Raw genomic sequence first — 21,522 nt, forward strand, 5'->3', positions numbered from 1 at the left:
CTAACCCTTTAAGGGTTCATTATCTACAACAACAGCCTAAAACAAATGACTAAATCATTTTTTGGTTAAATGGAAGATATTTAACCCATCAGCACAGTTGTTTGAGGCAAATGAACTACATTTTGGTGAAGAAAAACATTTTCTTTGAAATAACGTGCATAAGACGGGGAGTGTGTTATAGTAAACGGGGTTAATTTTGAGTTAGTATACTGAGCATTGTGCAACACCTACAACAATTTCTATTCAAATTTGGGGATAGACTTGTGACAATATAGTCATGAAGATGAGTTCTGACCATTCTAAATAAGTTTTATCTATCAAGGTTGACCAAATTAAACAAGGGCACAATGCATGGAGAGTCTGCCAGTCACTGGATATGCAGAATTTCCTCACAGTTTAGCCTTCTTGGGAGAGACTTCACAAGATCAATGCACTGCTATGGGATGATTTTAGTTTCATTACCTCAGGTTTTCATTTCAAGCTGTTATTTATGGCGCGAGGTGAATAAAGAGAAATTTCAAGGCTTTAAATCGAGAGACGAAAAAAATAAAAATAAAAAAAAATTACACCATCCTCCATCACTCTGACCAAACACATTTGCCCTCTTTTTCTGCTCTAGCTGCTGTAATTATTCTGCTGTTAAAAGAAGTGACTTAAAGCAATCTCAAAGTTCTTTTGCTCTCTCCCTCATTCATTTTTAAATCATTGCTAATAATGCCGGAGGGAATCATTTCAGTTTATCATTAAAAGAGCAAAAATAACAGCGGGCGAGAGGAGGTTACCAGTCAGCCCCTCAGGAAATGAGTGTTATATAATCTCACATCAGAACTCTCTAGACTGCAGGCAAGATCAGCTAAATTATACACATTTATACACAACTCAACGTGCAAAAACAAACTACCGAGACATCACTCCATTTAGGATGAATCTCATGATGAAATGTCTAGGTTATATTTCCTTCCAAAATAAAATGGAAAAGTTGGAATATCAAGAAATTCACAATTTAAATAGTCTTAAGCTGTAATATGTAAATAAAAACCTATTATATGATTCATAATATATAAATAATATGATAAAAAAAAAAAAAAGCTGTACTGAAACAACTGATTTGTTCCTTATACATTTTGGGTAAGAAATGACCTGGACACATTCTAGACAGGTTGGGTGAAATTCCCCCAATACACTCAAGGAATGTCTCATACTGTAGAGATATCTTGGTCTCCATTGATTGAGAGTTTGCTACATCAAGCATGTTAACATAACAACATGCTCAGAGATGTTGCACACTGCCGCAAGCTCTGTGGACACTGATTGGTAGTACACACAACCTTAGTGGAAATGTGAGTGCCGGCCAGCCTCTGGTGTGCAGTATGTGTATGCGGCTGGAGGCAGGTTGTGCTAATGAAAGGTGTGGAGCTAGAAACTCAAGGGAACTCCAGCAGCAGGAGAGGAGTAATTGGGCTTTACTGCATCATTAAGCTCCGTTAGACACAGTCAAACCATCAGAGGCTCCATCAGAAACCAGACGACGGGGGTGAAATTTGTAGTGCACAATAGGAGAAAACTTGCAGCTCCGCAGCCAGTTTATTAATAACAAACGTGAGAAAACGCTTACGGAAAGCAAAAACTGTCAAAGTGTGAGAAATAATCATAAATGAAACTAGGTTTACAATAACAGGGTGACACTCTGTCAGTGCCAAGGACCTAATTACCATCAGGGCCCTGGCATCCAATTTTTTTGATAGATTAAAAAAAAACAACATCTCAGACATATTCAATTAAAGCAGCTGGGAAAGCAGAAAACAACTGTCCATCATCAGGGAAATGGGACACAACAGTAAACAGTAGCCGGGTTTCCATTAGAGATTTCCACAAAACCTTTGCGATATTTTCTAAATGTCAATAAAAACTACTGCGAAACTAAAAGGCAATCCTTTCTTCTTGCGGTAAGTCATTAAAAAAAATCATGGCAACGGATGTTAAGTATAAGTATACCGCAGTACAAGTATACCATATATATAAGTATACCGCAGCCACTGCACTAGCCATTATGTTTAATCGAAGAAGACATCGGTGTGTTATCTAAGCATTAATGGCAAGGAAAGTCCCTTATACTTGGGAGAGGCCACGTTTGAGGTGTTTCTGGGTGTTTCTCCCTCCTATCTTGATAAATTGTGATATTTCTTTGTTGTTTAGAATCCAGTATTGCCATAATTCTTTTGTCTTTAATGAGTTTAATAAAGAACTCTGTCTTGTATTCTGTTCAAACATACCGCACTATCTTTAAAGGTGCCATAGAACGTCTTTTCACAAGATGTAATATAAGTCTAAGGTGTCCCCTGAATGTGTCTGAAGTTTCAGCTCAAAATACCCCATAGATTTTTTTTAATTAATTTTTTTAACTGCCTATTTTGGGGCATCATTAACTATGCACTGATTCAAGCTACGCGGCCCCTTTAAATCTCTCGCTCCCTGCCCTTCAGAGCTCTCGACTATAAGTGCAGTTATACAGTGCATAAACAAAGTTCACACAGCTAATATAACCCTCAAATGGATCTTTACAAGATGTTCGTCATTCATGCTGCATGCATCGATTCCTGTGAGTATAGTATTTATTTGGATGTTTATATTTGATTCTGAATGAGTTTGAGGCTATATGCTCTGGTGGCTAACGGCTAATGGAGAGATTTACAAAGAATGAAGTTGCGTTTATGAATTATACAGACTGCAAGTGTTTAAAAATTAAAATAGCGACGGCTCTTGTCTCTGCGAATACAGTAATAAACTATGGTAACTTTAACCACATTTAACAGTACATTAGAAACATGCTAACGAAACATTTAGAAAGACAATTTACAAATATCACTAAAAATATCATTTAATCATGGACCATTTTGTGCTATTTTTCTTGCTTGCTTACCTAGTCTGATGATTCAGCTGTGCACAGATCCAGACATTAATACTGGCTGCCCTTGTGTAATGCCTTGAACATGGGCTGGCATATGCAAATATTGGGGTTATACATATTAATGATCCCGACTGTTACGTAACAGTCGGTGTTATGTTGAGATTCGCCTGTTTTCCGGAGGTCTTTTAAACAAATGAGATTTATATTAGAAGGAGGAAACAATGGAGTTTGAAACTCAGCGTATGTCTTTTCCATGTACTGAACTCTACTTCTGCATAGTTGAATAACAAAATTCAATTTTTGATTCTAAGGCACCTTTAAAGAATGATCGACTTTTACATATGCCAGGTGACATGTTATTGCCATTAATAAATAAATTTCCATTGCAGTTTTGCAAAATATTTCCTTTTCGAATTGCCACGAGTGTAAAAACTTTTTTTGCGATATTAGGCGCATTTTTAATTTGCAATTTTAATTTGCGCAATATGAAGGTTAATGGAAACACAGCTAGTGAGGCACTTGTGTGCTTAAACTGATACAGAAGCTTATTTAAATTGATAGCTGACGATCTTGCAGAGCTAGTTTATTTTAATAACTTTAATAAATAACGAGAGATGAGTTAGTGGTGGAGCACTATTACAATTGCTAATAATTAAGGTTAGGGATCTGAACAAACCCTAACCGTAAGTTTTGAACATTAGTGCATAGTCTTGCAGACATCTGATATGGACATGAAATCACAGCAGCCATTACTCCAGTCTTCAGTGTCACATGATCCTCCAAAAATCATTCTAATATGCAGATCTTCTGCTCAAGAAACAGTTATGTTTAATAGAAACCATCATACTTTCTTTCATAAATACAAAGTTCAAAAGAACAGCATTTATTTGGAATATAAATCTTTTGTCACTTGATAAATTGTTGTATCCTTTTATTCATTTCTTTAAAAAAAAAAAAAAAAAATGTACTGACCCCAAACTTTTGAACGGTAGTGCAACATGATAAAATGTCAATTTTTATAGCAAAGGTGGAAGTGAAATTGTACGTATGCAGTGAAATTGTTTAATAGGACGTTAAAGAGGGCTTTGCAAGCTAAAAGCTATGAACACAAACTCAGGCTACGTGCCAAACGACAGGAAAAGGAAATAATGGCACTTCAATTACATTAACATTACAGTGGCGAGTATTACATGTGCACTTTCTTCACAGAATATAAAAAATAATTGTAAGCTGTAAATATAACATGAACAGTGAATGTACAAGGACATTCAAATTTTCATTAAGCAAAGCACATTGATGAAAAAAGCGAGTATGTACTTGTGTGCAGATATCCGCTCTATAACAACTTTTCATTTCTGTCACAGACATCTTTCTATGCGTGAGTGAATAACACAGGCGGGTTAAGGTCATGCTGTACCTTGTTTAGTCAGAGCATCTCTCAAGGCAGGAGTGATCATCTCTCTCCGCTCCTCCTCTGACTCGCTCTTTCTCATTCCATTCTGCTTTGACAGCTTCACCCTCTGGGACTCATCTTCATCTCCCTCCATCCTCTGAAGCACATACATCACAAAGAAAAAAAGACAGAGTCACATACTGGGGAAAAAAACTCATTCATAATTATACAACCAATGGCGGCGCATCAGTTGAACAAAATGATGCTTAACCTTCTCAAAATATTATTCAAAATGTATGTAACAAATAAAGTGATCAAATTAACACTTAATTTATTCTGTATGCTTACTAATGTGCATAACTCAGAGACATATGATCAAGTAAGGCAGCCCAGACGCAACTTATTTATGATGGAGGAAAAAAAAGAGCCCAATTGCAGCAACTTCCATTTTTATTACTGATATATTGTGCCAGTTTCAAATGAAGTGATGATTTTGTTCTCTTGAACACATGGGATGGAAACGCTGCTTTATTTGCAAATGTTTTATGCGATATTCCAATTTTCCAAGTGAATTTTGCAACCTTGCATGGAAACAGCTACAGCTGAATTTGTCCCATATCTGATTAAGTTTGATTCTGTCATTGAATGATGTTATGGTGAAATTAGTTATTTTTCATGTTAACTATTTTGACGAAAAACAATACACTGTGGTTTTAATTCAGAGCGAGCAGCACAGCAAAAATGGACTCTGCTGCGAAACAATCGTGGCACTGCCGTGCCGCCTCTGCGTTCAGTGTGAATGCTCTAATGGGTTAACATTGTCGCCAAAATACACCCTGCTTACGCATCCAGTGTGAAACAGGCCTTAAAGATGCAATATTTTGGGGAGCAATATTTTGGGGAACAAAGGTTTGGGGAACAAAGGAGGTTTTCCATTTGTCATAACACAAACTTAAAATCTCCACAGAGCTTAATTTCATATTGAACTGTAATTGATTTATGAAACCAATTTCATCAAAGGCTAGGAAACAGATGCTGCTTTGAAAATGATGGCACCAATGGGAGGATTTAAACAGAAATGACACTTACAGTCATATGGTTCTGATGAGCCACACCGATGAAGGTCTTGCACTACCATCACTGACCTTCAAGACTGAAACGCTCTTATGTGAACAGACTGCATTAAACTATTGCGATTCCAGGCTGCACACATTCCAGAATATACAATCAGCTGGAAATCAAGTCTGACTTATAGTTCCTGCTTCTTTTCCCTAAATGTTACTATTTCATATTTCATCCCAAGTACATATGTCAGTATTTGCAATTTTTTCCACACTAAAAAGGTCAGACAGAGTCTGGTTTTCAGATTCAGACACTGTGAGTCAAAGGTGGAGTGCTGTACATGGCAGATGAAGGGAATAATCAGGTTAAGCTGGACTCCATAGGTCATAGTAGATGCTCTAACCCTGATAGCATGTCACAGTGCATTCAAAGGATCTCTAAGAAACGTGGTTCATAAAACCAAAGGTTGTCAAAAATTAATTACTAAAAGCCACACCAATTTATCAATGCAAGGCACAGTTTGTGCTCTTACCAATGGAAGCTTGCTTCCGTCAATGAATAAAAAATAAAGTTAATGTTGACTTTGTCAATTCTGATTTTTTTTTTTTTTTCAGAATTGCGAGTTTATCTCTCGCAATTGCGAGTTATAAAGTCAGAACTGTGAAATATAAATTCGCAATTGGATTTTTTAACTCGCCCTTGCGAGTTTATATCTCACAATTCTGAGGAAAGAAGTCAGAATCTCGTAATTGCGAAAAAAACGTCAGAATTGCAAGAAAAAAAAAGTCAGAGTTGTGGGATAAAAAGTCACAATTATCTTTATTTATTTATTTAATGGTGGAAACAAGCTTACATACTTGCCATACCCTAGATTCAATAATATATTTAAAATAAAAATATAAAACCAAATTGCTAATTTAGCTTTAATAATAAAAAAAAAAAATGAAAAAAACGAAAAACAAAATGAAAAACACGAAAACCTAAACAAAAATCTATTCTTTTCAGGCGGTCCTACGCAATGTTGATTCAAACTACAACATGTTCATGTAAACAAACATGCACTCCTATCAAAAAAACGAATGTCTCTTTCAACTGAAATATGTGGTTTCTATTCCTACAGGTGCTTCTTTCTCATATTAATTTTCCTACGAGTGGCAGGTGTCTGCCTTATCATAGTCTTTGCTTTAATTCATGTTCTTGGACAAAACTTTGAGGTCCCTCAACATCTTGTCTGAGACAGGTGCTAAACCAGCCGCTGTGTTTCAGTGACTGTATTTGTTTGTTTCAGAGTACACAATGTCCCTTGAGCGAAATCCAACAACAAGAGCGGGTGGAAGGCACCAGGTGGGGTTGGGTTGGCAAGCAGACATTATGCCCTTTCACAGCGAGATCTGTCGTGGAACTGCCACGCTCAACGTAGAGTTGACTAGGCTGCAATCTGTCACGCAAGATTCATCTCGCAGTCTCTGTGCTTTCGTCCTCCAAGCTTCCCTACTGCAGAGCTCTCTGCACCCCTCCTCTTTCAGACAGCCAGAACTAAAGCAGCTCTCTTCAGATGGAAACGCTCCATTTCCCACAAACCACCCATGCAAGTGACAGCGGCGATGCAGGCAGCGGTCCTGCAGAGTTCAGGCTGAGCAGCTGACACATTCAGACTGACAGCCAGCCAAAATGACAAGCCGCTCAGGCTGCCGCACGCCCCACACGGGCTGATGTGGCTGCAGGACAATGCCCATCCATGAGCAGTTATCTCAATTTCCACCTTGCTAATGCTACACAGTGGAAATACTGCCTCAGTCCACACCTGCACTAAATGTATGCATGACACTGAAATGTGTGCTTTGAGGTGGTGTGTATATATTAATCTGCAAAGACTATGAGGATAGTGCGGACTATTAGGATAATGCCTCACACAGGAGCTTTAAAGGAACAGTGCACCTAAAAATAAAAACACTCATTATTTACTTACTCTCATGTTATTCCAAACCTAAATGTTTTTATGCTCTGGAACACACACAAAATAAAAAAATAAAAAAATTTGGGAGAATCTACATGACTTTTACAGTTGCATGGAAAAGACTTGACGACTCTTCAAAGAAAAAAAAAAAAGGATCAAATTGTTTTGTTTCATAGAATAAAGAAATTTATACAGGTTTACAGTGACATTTGAAATTTTCAATTTTGAGTGAACTATCCTTTAAATGGGAAAAGTAAGAAGCTCTTAGGCAGTGACTATTGATTTTGGGGAGTGAAATGGAGTCTATGCTCCGGTTATTACCAAATTGGAAAGGAGTCAAGAGTATTAGGAGGTATTAAGGATGGGGACATTCTCAATTGTAGAGAGCATTTAACTGTATAGAAATATGGACTGTGCAGATATTTCACCTATACATTTTGTCCACTTTCCTGGGAGAGATATAACTAACTTAAACATTTGAACAGCATTGTATTTTTTTAAAGGTCAGTAAGATTTTTTTTAAAGGAATTCATACTTCATTTGCATTCAATTGATCAAACATGACAGTACATTGTAACAATATTATAACAGAATTCTATAAACACTGTTCTAATGTGAAATGTTTCTTGAGCAACAAATCAGCATATTAAAATGATATCTGAAGGATCATGTGACACTGAAGACTGGAGTAATGCTGCTTTAAATTCAGCTTTGCCATCACAGGAATTACATTTTAAAATATATTACAATAGAAAACACTTATTGTAAATTGTTTAAATTGTAATAATATTACTGTATTTTAATAAAATAAATGCAGCCCTGGTAAACAAGAGACTTCATAAAATACAGATGGCTTCATAAATACAGTTTTTTGACATATTACAGTACATACATAGTACAAAAAAAAAAATTTCATAAATTATGAATTTTTTTAATTTATCAGCAAATAACTTAGCACTATTAGTTAATCAAATTAGCTGCTTCATAGTAAAGTTCAGACTCTAAGTGTTCATCGAAAATGACACCTTTTTTGTGTTAAGGCAGGAGTTTTGAAAAATATTAATTTTTTCGTAGCTAGCAACCGCGGTTACACTCCATTTCACACTCGTTAAGAGCTGATCAAAATGGTTAGATGCATTAAAATGTTTCTAAGCTTTAAAACTATACCTATTTTGTGTTATTCAGTTCAGTGGTTGCTTAGTAATTTGATTATGATTTATAGTTTAGTGGGGGGTTGGGTGTACACTTTGGCTCTAAGGGGTTAAAAGGTGCAGTGTGCAGATTCTGCACCACTAGCAGCAGAAAATGAAACATTTCTCAAAAAGGTTTCTGCCACTGGTAGCACAAACCTTATCAAAAACCCATGCCAGTGCCAAATGTAATCTACATAGTGTCACTCCAACAAGCAATGCAGAAACTGTCACAGAGCCACACACACACAAGCCTATGAACGGCTTACACGTGTCTCTACACCTCAAACTGGTTTAGCACAAATTATTTTACATTAAACATATTACCTTTATGGTCAGAAATACATAAGAATAGGAATTATTATGGAGTTCTTTTTATAAAACCACACTACTAAAGCAGTGCAGATCATACAGGAATGCAATGTCAGGAGTCTGCATTATTAAAGCCAAGACACAATATGTCTCTGATGCCATCTGGAGCCAAAGCGGAGTAATTCTACACACGCAAGACACATATCTACACAAACTAGGCACTCTGTATTTCACAACAGTTGTCATTATTCCAGTGTCATTAATTATTATTCAGCACAAAAAATATGAATTATGCATGCATCTAATGATGTCCTGCATATTGTCTAATATGAAATTATATGCTGAGAAAATTAACATTAATAGTAAGAACTCTTTCAAAATGTATTCACTGCTCTTAAATGACAAATGATATACTACACTACAGCAAAAATCAAACAGAGTAGAGCAGATGAACACTTGAGCGACTGACAGATGCATCATGTCACCAGAGTATTTAAGTGACGGTGTGTTTCTTTTCTGAGTTAAAGGTGCAACTGTCCTGGGAGAGCATGAAAATGAAAAACTCAGAGCTAAATGAACCAGTTTAGCTAGATCAACATAAGAGCACCAATGGCATTTAATGGTTTGTGATTTTTGGTGGTGCACAAACAGTTAAAGGTAGACAACAATACTTAAGTAAATTAACTAGAAAAAAAGTCTTTATGTTAAAATACCTTCTCCTATCGCAGCTAAATGTGCAGAAACCACACTGTGGCATTATTAAAAATGACTGTTTGTTTGAGCATCCCGACCAACCTGACAAAGCAACACTGGCTCAACCAATGGAGTGAGTTTGGAGTGGGACTATCTGATTGGCTAACTAATGGCAGATGGGACGAGCACTCAGAAAATCTGTCTGGATATTCTTGGAAATCTGTTTGTTGACATTAATGACATAGAAAGGACCTCTAAATCATGGGTGCACATTCATAGGACATACAATTTATAATGCATCTAACTTCTAACATAAATAATCAAATTGGGTCTCATTCATGAAACAAATGCAGAACGAATTTGTGTGTAAATCTTGTGTAAAGTGGTTCTGTCATAAATTTTCGGATTCATTAAAATGTTTGTATTTTCCAAATGTTAGTTTGTACGAAAGAAATCTACACCTGCTCCCAGCCACGCGTAAATAGTGCGTTTAACATCCGAAAGTTTTGCTCATTATTAAGGCTGCATTTTAATTCACCTTAATAAGGTACATATTTAAAAAATATTATATATAGTAATTACCTACGTTTTTTCTTTTTACTTTTATTGTGAGAGCCAGTAATAGCATCTGCAAACGGAGCACTTAATCAAATAATGAATTGATTTCAATACGGTTGAGCAAACTAATGGCCCCTTAATTGTTATGGAAATTGTTTCCTATAAAATGGCCAAAATCCTTCGTTTGGTGTCATAATATGATGCCCATATTTGTCATAGTTGTCAGTCGGATTTAATGGGCGGGATTTATGGTAATTGAGAATGAGCGTCTCTTTACGCGCAAATCACTCACATATTTACACGTAAATTTCTGAATGTTTCATGAATGAGACCCATTAAGTGTATATAAAAATTGCTGAGAAAAGTCACTAAGTTAAAATATTTAGATAAGCCAATCGTTGGACTGTTACAGTTCTGCATTCACATGAATCAAATTGATCTAGGATCTTCGGCCGTTGCATCAGAACCATAAGCTCAGTGTTTTTAAGGGTGTTTTCACATTCACATACAAATGAACCAAACCCAGTGCAATTAAAGTGAACCAGTAAGGGAACTAGCTGCAACTGACCTCATTGTTTTTGTTCACAATGTAATTGGACTTAAAAGGGGACTCACAAAAGGACCCAAGCAAAGGAAAAGTGTAAGGAAAAGTATGGCTCATCTGTGGGTCCTTTTAGGGGGTCTGAGATCATGTGGGGTATTTGCATTTCATTTTATATTGGCCTGAGACTGCTTGGAGTGCTCAAACAAACTAGTTGTGAAAACACCCAGGGATACTGCAAAATACTTCAACTTTGTAAAATGTGTCTCAAAATCCCAGCATTCCCCTGTAGTATTGATGTTTCTGAACACAAATGCTTTCATAAATGATAACTAATTGTACTACATTAAAGGGTTAGCTCACCCAAAAATTAAATTTCTGTCATTAATTACTCACCCTCATGTCATCCCAAACCCGTAAGACCTTCGTTCATCTTCGGAACACTAATTAAAATATTATGATGAAATCCGAGGGTATCTAAACCACACATTGGCAGCAATGTCATTGCACATTTTGAGGTCCAGAAAGGTATTAAAGACATCGTTAAAATAGTCAACGTGACTACAGTGGTCCAACCTTAATGTTATTAAGAGACGAGAATACTTTCTGTGCGCAAAAACAAGACAAAAATTTGAACTGTTGTCATACGCAGTTGACGTAGTGAATGCAGTGCAGGCTTCCGCGTTTACATCCGAACGCCTGGTCAGTATTGGCCGAGGCTGTTCACGTGAGCAGCACGACGCATGCGTGTGATGCTGACACAGGAGCTGGCCAATAATGAGTTGGCGTTTGGACGTAGAACCTGGCAGCGCTGGACTGCATTCACTACATCAACTGTGTATGACAACAGAAATTTATTTTTTGGGTGAACTAACCCTTTAATGCATTAAAAACTGACAGCCTAAGTAAATAAACCAATAATGCTATTAAATTCATCAGGTTTTTTCATAACCTTATTTGCAGTCTCCTGTAATTGTCCGTCAGCGTATAAAAATTTATAGCTTCTGGGATTTCATTTTATCTATGTATCGGGAACATCACAATCAACTGATTGCCTGAGCAGCAAACCTCATTTCCAATCACATCTTCTGAAGCTGCATCCAATCCTGAAGGCATCCATAAAGGGATCTTACTGGATTAAAGGGGGTATGAATCCTCTCGGCTCTAGCGCTCACAGCCTCTCTATTGCGAATAGGATGTGAGAGAGCGCGTATGCGCATGTACGGAAAGATGTGTCTACGCTTCTGTCTCATGAATCACTCCTGCGCACAGGCCTGTAGAGTGGGCGTCAGTGATCACAGTTCACGGTTACGCAAGTCCTCTCAGTGCCTGCTGGAGCTGCTGTCTGCTGTAGCAAACCATCTGCCACTCAGTCTCCTTCAATGGAGCCACTGCCGGTGACTCTCCAGCACTATCCTTTTAAAGGAAGAGTTCACCTAACTCTATCATTATTTACTCACCCTCACGTCAGCCCAAAACCGCTCACTGACATTTCTTTTTTCTTTCCAACACAAGTAGAAATTTGAATCTTTAAGCAGCTCTTGCCACACAACGACAGCTCATAGAGATTACGTCATGCTCCAAAATAGTACCTTCAAAGTGGTTGATACTAATTATAGGCTATATTTCAGGTCCTCTGAAGTCAAACAATAGCTTTGCGTGAGGAAAAGATATTTTACGAAATTATTAAATTTAAAGGGACGGTTCATTTAAAGGTGCCCTAGAACCAGTTTTAACAAGATGTAATATAAGTCTAAGGTGTCCCCTGAAAGGGTCTGTGAAGTTTCAGCTCAAAAAACCCCATAGATTTTTTTTATTTATTAATTTTTTTTAACTGCCTATTTTGAGGCATAATTATATATGCACTGATTCAGGCTGCACGGCCCCTTTAAATCTCGTGCTCCCCTGCCCCCGAGCTCTCGGCTGCCTTAACCAGCATAAACAAAGTTCACACAGCTAATATAACCCTCAAAATGGATCTTTACAAAGTGTTCATCATGCATACATTGATTCCTGTGAGTATAGTATTTATTTGGATGTTTACATTTGATTCTGAATGAGTTTGAGGCTATGCTCCGTGGCTAACGGGCTAAAGTTAACATCACACACTGTTGCAGATTTATAAAGAATGAATGTTTATGAATTATACAGACTGCAAGTGTTTAATAATGAAAATAGCAACGGCTCTCATCTCCGTGAATACAGTAAGAAACGATGGTAACTTTAACCACATTTAACAGTACATTAGCAACATGCTAACGAAACATTTAGAAAGACAATTTACAAATATCACTAAAGATATCACAATATCATGGATCATGTCAGTTATTATTCCTCCATCTGCCATTTTTCACTGTTGTTCTTGCTTGCTTACCTAGTCTGATGATTCAGCTGTGCACAGATCCAGATGTTACTGCCTGCCCTTGTCTAATGCTTTGAACATGAGCTGGCATATGTAAATATTGGTGGCGTACATATTAATGATCCCGAATGTTTCGTAAAAGTCGGTGTTATGTTGAGATTCGCCCGTTTTTCAGAGGTCTTTTAGACAAATGAGATTTACATAAGAAGGAGGAAACCATGGTGTTTGAGACTCACTGTATGTCATTTCCATGTACTGAACTCGTTATTCATCTATGCCTAGGTAAATTCAATTTTTCATTCGATGGCACCATCAACAGTTAATTTAACCTTTAATATTAATGTAATACCAACTGACTCCCTGTATTGTTTTCAGCATTAATTGAGATTATTTTCCTTGAGAAAAATTGCCATGTACTGTACCTGATATAGGTCCAAATTAAATCGAATCTAAATCTAATTGCAAGCTTGTGAATCTAAATCAAATCAAGAAATGTGTGTCAATGCCCAGCCCTAATGGTGAATATAAATTGTTATATATAAAAAAATAAATATAAAAAAAAAAAGCTATGGACAGACTATAAGGATTCTACCTTGTGTTCCACAGAAAACAAAATAACCACATATGGACTTGAGATGTGAGGGTGAGTAAATTATGACAACCTTTTCTTTCTTTTCTGGGTGAACTATCCCTTTAAAGCCCTACTAAATGGCCTATGATAGAGCACAAACAAAGTGGACAGAAGCTGGTTTTGTTTTTACCTTGGCTTTCTTCATACGATTCATCACATTCCCAAGGTCCTCCATGTCAATGACAGAGCCATGAGACTTCTCTTCCTCAGTGGAGGACTCCGCATCACTGCTGGACTCCATCAGCTCCTCCTGAAAAACAAACAAGAAAATTAAAAATATTTATATATATATATATATATATATATATATATATATATATATATATATATATATATATATATATATATATATATATATATATATATATATATATTTATATATATATATATATATATATATAGCATGTATTGTTTGTTTTTTAGTTAAGTGTTGTTTTTGTACCGAGAAAAAAAAAAAAGAAAAGCCCCTCTGTGCGTACACTCAAATGAAATGCCGCAGGCACCCATGAAGTGAACCACATCATATTAAAAGTCAACATATAATAGCAATAATGTTGGGCGGGATTTTATCCATCAGGATTTGGTTGGATCAAAAGTGGGATGTAATATTATTGGTTAAAACTTGCTAAGGTCATCACTACCATAAGGTGTACTAGTAGGTGTGTTCCAGGTGGTGGTTTATATTCTGGTCTCTAGATATGGTTCAACTCCCACCTTCTATGGATTTACGGCAAACATAACAAGTCACTTTTATTGCCACTTTTAGAAATGTGGTTCTGCTCCAGATAAATGTAGCTAATAAAATAATAAAGATGCCAAGTTAAAAAATTCTGCATGTTAACATATATTTTTCTATTCTTGTATGACTCCTATGTCTAAAATAAATGAATTGAGAGCTATGAATTTTATTAGTTAGAACTTCTGATGATTGCATAAAGCTGAATTAAAGGTGCCCTAGAACCAGTTTTCACAAGATGTAATATAAGTCTAAGGTGTCCCCTGAATGTGTCTGTTAAGTTTCAGCTCAAAATACCTCATAGATTTTTTTTTTTATTAATTTTTTTAACTGCCTATTTTGGGGCATCATTAACTATGCACCGATTCAGGCTGCGGCCCCTTTAAATCCCGCGCTCCCTGCCCCCGAGCTCTCGACTATAATACAGTGCATTTACAAAGTTCACACAGCTAATATAACCCTCAAATGGATCTTTACAAGATGTTCGTCATGTATACTACATGAATGCGTCGGATCATGTGAGTATAGTATTTGGATGTTTACATTTGATTCTGAATGAGTTTGTGGCTGTGCTTCGTGGCTAAAGCTAACATTACACACTGTTGGAGAGATTTATAAAGAATGAAGTTGTGTTTGTGAATTATACAGACTGCAAGTGTTTAATAATGAAAATAACAACAGTCTTGTCTCCGTGAATACAGTAAGAAACGATGGTAACTTTAACCACATTTAACAACATGCAACATGCTAACGAAACATTTAGAAAGACAATTTACAAATATCACTAAAAATATCATATTATCATGGATCATGTCAGTTATTATTACTCCATCTGCCGTTTTTCGCTATTGTTCTTGCTTGCTTACCTAGTCTGATTCAACTGTGCACAGATCCAGACGTTAACACTGCCTGCCCTTGTGTAATGCCTTGAACATGGGCTGGCATATGCAAATATTGGATGCGTACATATTAATGATCCCGACTGTTACGTAACAGTCCGTGTTATGTTGAGATTCACCTGTTCTTCGGAGGTCTTTTAAACAAATGAGATTTACATAAGGAGGAAGCAATGGAGTTTGAAACTCACTGTATGTCATTTCCATGTACTGAACTCGTTATTCAACTATGCCGAGGTAAATTCAATTTTTGATTCTACGGCACCTTTCAATAACTTGGAATAATAAAGTGCATTTTAATAGACAAACAGGGATGCACTCTGTTTTCAAGTTAGGTAGTAGAGATCAGTTACATCATTGTTTGGCTCTTTAGTTAGTGGAAACACAGGCGAGCGTTCAAGTAGCAGCCTTTTGGCCATGAAAACCTGAACAATTTCAGTGGGAAAGGGGAAAATGGGAATTAAACGTGCTTAACTTCATGAGAACAATGCTTCCTAAGAGTAAAATATATGAGAGTGACATCTAAGAGAATAAAATCTCCTCAGAAGTCTGTAATGTCACCCCTGCTGTTCAGATCCCATTTACATGAGTGCACCACAGACTGCAGGGGAACAATCTGCTCTCTGGGTGTGCAGCGTGAGAGCAGTTTCCATGACTACATGTGTTCAAAGACATCAGAGAGGAGGGCTGGCTTGCCTCAGAGTTGTTCTTCTCAGCGAGCGAGTGGCTGTCCTCTGCCTCCTCCTTATGTTTCTTCTTGTTCTTGCAGCTGCCGTTCTTGCACTTGCCAGAGCAGGCTTTCTTCTCCCCTTTAGCCAGAGCCTGCAGCCGGCTCAGGAACTTCATTTTCCAGGCCTGAAAGTCGGCCTGCACGCTGCCGTGTCGGCTCTTCACCACGTTGCAGTCGCCTTCTCCTCTGGTCATGATCCGTGCGGCACTCAGCATCCACAACCACTTATCCATGTTCTTACTGACCTGAAAACAGAAAATATATTAAGTGTAAGAAACATGCAACACAAGCCAATCAAAAACAGATGATTAAATGCAGGTGTCTCACGGTGTTGTAATGGCCGACATAAACGGAGTTCCCCAGCCCAAAGACGGCATATCTCATTCCCTTCAGATATGTTTTCCCATATCGGAAGTCAGTGGACGCTTCCTCAAGCCATTTACAGAACCATTCGGCGCTCTCAGTCGGCTGTCCGTCAGTGTATGTGGCCACCAGGAACACGCAGATCATCTTGCTTGTACACTAGAAAAGAATGATATGCAAGCATGAAGAAATTTTTGAGATGGACAAGTGTGATTACTGTAGTGATGGGTCGTTCATGAACAGTTCCTTCATTTTGAACAAATCTTTAATATATACACTCAGAGAGTGATTTGTTCATATTGTGTTGACTGTGCATGTGCAACATCCCATAGGTTCTGTGCAGGAAATTATTTGTTCACCCCCGAGTCTTCGGGTCCAAGTCGTTCGTTCATCACGTGACAGACCCATAGGCTAAGGCTATGCAGTCTGTACCAGAAATAGAAATTATTAGTTCACCTCCCGAATCTTCGGGTCTGAGTCGTTCATTCTTTTATCACGTGACGTGACAGCCGTATTGGATACAGAAATGTGTTGATTCCCAACCTTCTATATACACAAGCAAGTGCGTAGTTATTTTTATTATTATTTTTTTTTACTTTTACAGTTACGTGATGCATTTCTGGTCTCAAATTTCTTACAATTTATAAATTTTTGAATTCCTGTCATGATGGTTCTTTTCCATAATACTGAATGTGGTAATAAAGAGTTGGCTGTCACATGATAAATGAACGACTCTGACCCGAATAAGATGGATTTAGCTCAACTTTGCTCTGATTCGGAGTGTGAGAATGGACTAATTAAAATTAAATCCAAAAAAAACGTTGTAAAAGTAGTTATTTTCTTTATCTGGCAGTACTGAGGTCATTTAAGGAAACTCACATTAAATTATGATAATTTGCTCTTTAAACTCGTGGTTTAATTACTTAAATTCTGGTGAGATAAAACGCTGATCTTTTTACATGCTGCTAGGGAGAAGTATTGTGATTAACATCCAGCCTTAATATCAATAACGTGACTGTGGTAAGTGGTAAAAGATATGAAGCTACCAGTAATTCCTATTATATTCTTAAAGTGATATTCTTATTATCATGAAAGCATGGCAAATCCTGAAGTTTAAATAATCCATTTCTACTTCCTCGAAGTTGAAAATGATCCGCCTCTCTGAAATGCAGTATGCGATCAGTCCAACACAATTTGAGCAGTGAAATTACAATGAAGACATGCTACGCTCACCTCCTCAGCCAGTCTGTCGTCTGGGTCATACTCTTTCATATCTAAAACCTCACACTGGATCCCCTGAGTGCTGATGTCTTCAGCAAGCTCTTTTGCAAATCCCTTAACAGAATTAAGAATGGTAAATTACACATTTGCATGCAATTCTTTTAAATAGGCCATATCATGAAAAACAAAATTATGAATTTATAAATTTTTCATATTATAGACTGATAGATAAATTAGTCAAACCAAAATTCATTTAGATACCTTGAATATTTCATTCATTAATACAGTTTATTCACTATAGTTTAGAAAATGGTAATAAAATAAGACAAGACCTCAGAGTTAAACTGTGTCAGAAAAAAATTAATTATGTCAGATAACACTTAAGCAAAATATAGTCAGGTCAAAGTGTCTGAATAATTTTTGGTTCCAAATTTATATAAATTTTACTGACTTTTTGGGTATAATCTGTCACAGTTTACTTTATTTTGCTATCCTCACTTACATAAATTAACTATAATGTCCTGCACCCACTAGTAAAATATTTCAAAAATATTAAAAAAAAAATGTCTGAATAATTTTTGGTTTGGCTGTATGTGTGATTATATATATATATATTATACATAATAAAAAAAACATTTAAAAATATATGTCATAAATATCCGTAAAATAAGTAAATAAGCCAATTTTATTTAAATGAAGGATTGCAGAAATGAGTACACCCTAGATTTAATTTAAAAATGTATAATATTCTAGCACTTAGTACGCCCTCCATAATTTTAGGTATACTGATATGACCCTTCTTGGCACTGAATGTGCAAGTTCATGACAAAATGTCACATCTTTCGTGTTTAACTCCTGGATGATGAGCTCCTTAATGCCCTGATCTTTAATGGAGAGTGTTGCTCAGCTCATCTCTACAGAATCCCCCACAGGTGCCTAAGAGTGTTAAGATTGAGCAATACATGTCCACAGGTTTTTCACCTTGGGAGAATGCATATCCTCATTGTCATGTTGAAAAAATGCCTCAATGCAGGGAATGAGGAAAGGGTAACATCTTCCGTTTCAAGTTTGTGTATTAAATTACACAGTGGTGTGGGAATTCATGACAGCATTGATAAGCACAACTCCCTCACAACTTCAGCACTCATACATCCCTTTATAAGAGCTTTACTAGCACTGAACTTTACTGTGGGAACCAGGCACTTCTCACTGTACTTCTCCTCTAACAACACCAGAACATTTTGGATGCTGTTAGATCCAAAATGATTGATTTGGTCTCATAAGACCAGAGTATTGATTCCCAGAATCTATATTTTGTAAAGATGGGCTTTGGAAATGGCTAACTGACTTTATTGTGCTTTGGCTACAGTACAAAGTTCCAGTGAGAACAATAATGATGCATGTCATTTCTGCAGGCTGCATCTTACTCTGTGAGATAAACAGTCACGCTTTTCATAGCTTTTGCTGGCTCTGAGACACTCGCTTGGTATTTTTCCTGCTCTTTGTGTAGCAAAAAAATCCCTCATCACTAAATGAAAGCTTAAAGAAGGCCTGATTATTTCAGGGACCTTGTAACAAGTGTTTTTGAATTTCTGTGTTACTTTTGCTATATTTTCACTTATAACAATGATTTGGTAATCCTCTTGTACCGCTGTCCTCTTTTGTGCTAAGAAATAAGTCTACTATAACAGTTCTCTCTTCCATTGTTGTCAGCATTAACTCTGAGAATGATTCAGTGGGCTATATATAATTTTAATTGTCAAGAAATTACTTCTCTTTAATAATTTTGGTTCAACATACTTACCTGTTGATCAAACATTGCTTTAAACTTACCAAGAATTTTTTTTTAATTATTTTAATTTTGATCATTTTTGTTTTAATTAATAACTTTTAAGAGGGTGTGCTCATTTTTACAAATCAACATTTTATCACTTTGATAAGAAAATCTTATTTTCCTGAATAATTTTGACATGCTTCTTTTGTAATTGATCAAGCAGACTTGCGAATCTTCAACATTGTGATTAGTCACATCGAAAATAGAAGTTTGTTTACATAATATAGGTGTGTACTGTGTATTTATGCATGTATAAATACATACACGTGCATTTATCTATTTAAATATATTATTTGTGTATATATATCATATATATATATATATATCATATATATATAATATATATATATAATATATATATATATATATAATATATAATATATATATAATATATATATATAATATATATATATATTATAATATATATATATATTATAATATATATATATAATATATATATATATAATATATATAATATATATATATAAAATATATAAAATATATATATATATATATAAAATATATAAAATATATATATAAAATATATATATATATATATAATATTATATATATATATATATATATATATATATATATATATATATATATATATATATATATATATAATATATAATATATAATATATATATATATATATATATATATATATATATATATATATATATATATATATATATATATATATATATATATATATATATATAAAATATACATGTATACATGTAAGTATTTCTTATAAAATGTGTGTGTTTATATATAAATAATAAATATACACAGTACACACACTTATATTATGTAATCAAACTTTTATTTTGGATGCGATTAATCGTTTTAAATAAATATATGTGTGTATATGCATGTATGCATAGGTATGTGTGTGTGTGTGTGTGTGTGTACAAACCTTTGCTGTTCCTGTCTGTGATCCATAGAAGACTTTGACCCCAGAAACATGAATGACTTTTTCTTTTTCAGGTGAATGTTCTTGCTTTTCCACAGATTTATACAGCCACGGACTTACAGGGTTGACCACTTTTTTCTATAAAAGAAAAAGACAATCTATTATGTTGTGCACTCATTAAACTACGAGACAAATCCTAACAAAGTCATTAAGTAGCAGAGAAGCTTTAAGCTTAAACACACTTAATTACCTTTTTGAAAAGCATGTTGACAGTAAACCAGACTCCTATGAGAACAGCAGCAGTAGTGTACACATATAACCTGTTCTGCCACACAGACAGCAGGTAACTCTCAGTGTAATCCCAAACATCACTCAAAACACCTGTGAATGCAGGCAAATACAGTTTACGCAAACTAATAGCACTTGACCCTAATCAGGATTAGTTACTGATGAGAGAGACAACCTATATGGAACAATGGCTGCGCTCAAAACCTAGTAAGCTGCCCACCTAAACAGCATTGTTTACCATTATATCCGCGTTAAAAACAAACACCGCTACTGGTAAAGAAGGTAGGGAGCTCACTAGGTTTTGAAACACAGCCTAACCGTGCAAAAATAAGTGCATGTGCACGAGATTTAGAGCATGGCTACACTGTTATATATGTTTAGCAGATTAACTTAGCTCACATTATATGAGTTATTAGCCATGCGTTTCAAAATAAACCCACCTGACATCTCAGAGCCGACTGTAGAATACACTAAACCCGAAAACACCGCTAAAAACAACATTTCTGAGGTCTATTAAATAAGACAGTACTGTTTATAAATCTATAACATCAGCCAGCCAAATATCTAACTTCGTATTTCGCATATAAATAACTGGCTCACTTTACGGCTGCATGTCGAAGGACGCCGCCATATTGTTGTTGCAGGAATGCTGGGAAAATGAGGTCATCTCAGGTCATTTAAGTCCAAAAGCGAGTGTTCACTGGTTTAAGTATTATTAATAATACGTATATAATTTATTTAAATCACGTAAGACACAATATATTACTACTACTGCTATACAGTTGTTGTAATTATTATCATCCACGTGAGTCTTCATTTGTTAAATCAATCATAATATGCATTTAATTTATTTATGTCATATAAAATCAATAAAGCACTATTATTGTTGTTGTTATTAAAATAGGTATTAATAATTCACTTATTTCAC

At 35.7% G+C, this 21,522-nt stretch overlaps 1 protein-coding gene across 1 annotated transcript in view; it reads right to left on the reverse strand.

Moving 5' to 3' along the window:
* Nucleotides 1-21,226, reverse strand: part of tyw1 (tRNA-yW synthesizing protein 1 homolog (S. cerevisiae)) — a 76,272-nt gene extending 55,046 nt beyond the window's left edge. The window contains exons 1-8 of the mRNA XM_067365876.1: nt 21,035-21,226; nt 20,557-20,687; nt 20,310-20,444; nt 17,566-17,667; nt 16,297-16,491; nt 15,936-16,214; nt 13,738-13,857; nt 4,326-4,458 (exon numbers count right to left, since the gene is read on the reverse strand). Of these exons, the coding sequence (XP_067221977.1) occupies nt 4,326-4,458; nt 13,738-13,857; nt 15,936-16,214; nt 16,297-16,491; nt 17,566-17,667; nt 20,310-20,444; nt 20,557-20,687; nt 21,035-21,095 (1,156 nt within the window). The 5' untranslated portion in view covers nt 21,096-21,226. The remainder of the gene's footprint in view (nt 1-4,325; nt 4,459-13,737; nt 13,858-15,935; nt 16,215-16,296; nt 16,492-17,565; nt 17,668-20,309; nt 20,445-20,556; nt 20,688-21,034) is intronic.
* Between the last annotated feature and the right edge of the window lie 296 nt (nt 21,227-21,522).

The sequence above is a fragment of the Chanodichthys erythropterus genome, chromosome 17, assembly GCF_024489055.1.
Source record: "Chanodichthys erythropterus isolate Z2021 chromosome 17, ASM2448905v1, whole genome shotgun sequence".
NCBI classification, from domain to species: Eukaryota; Metazoa; Chordata; class Actinopteri; order Cypriniformes; family Xenocyprididae; genus Chanodichthys; species Chanodichthys erythropterus.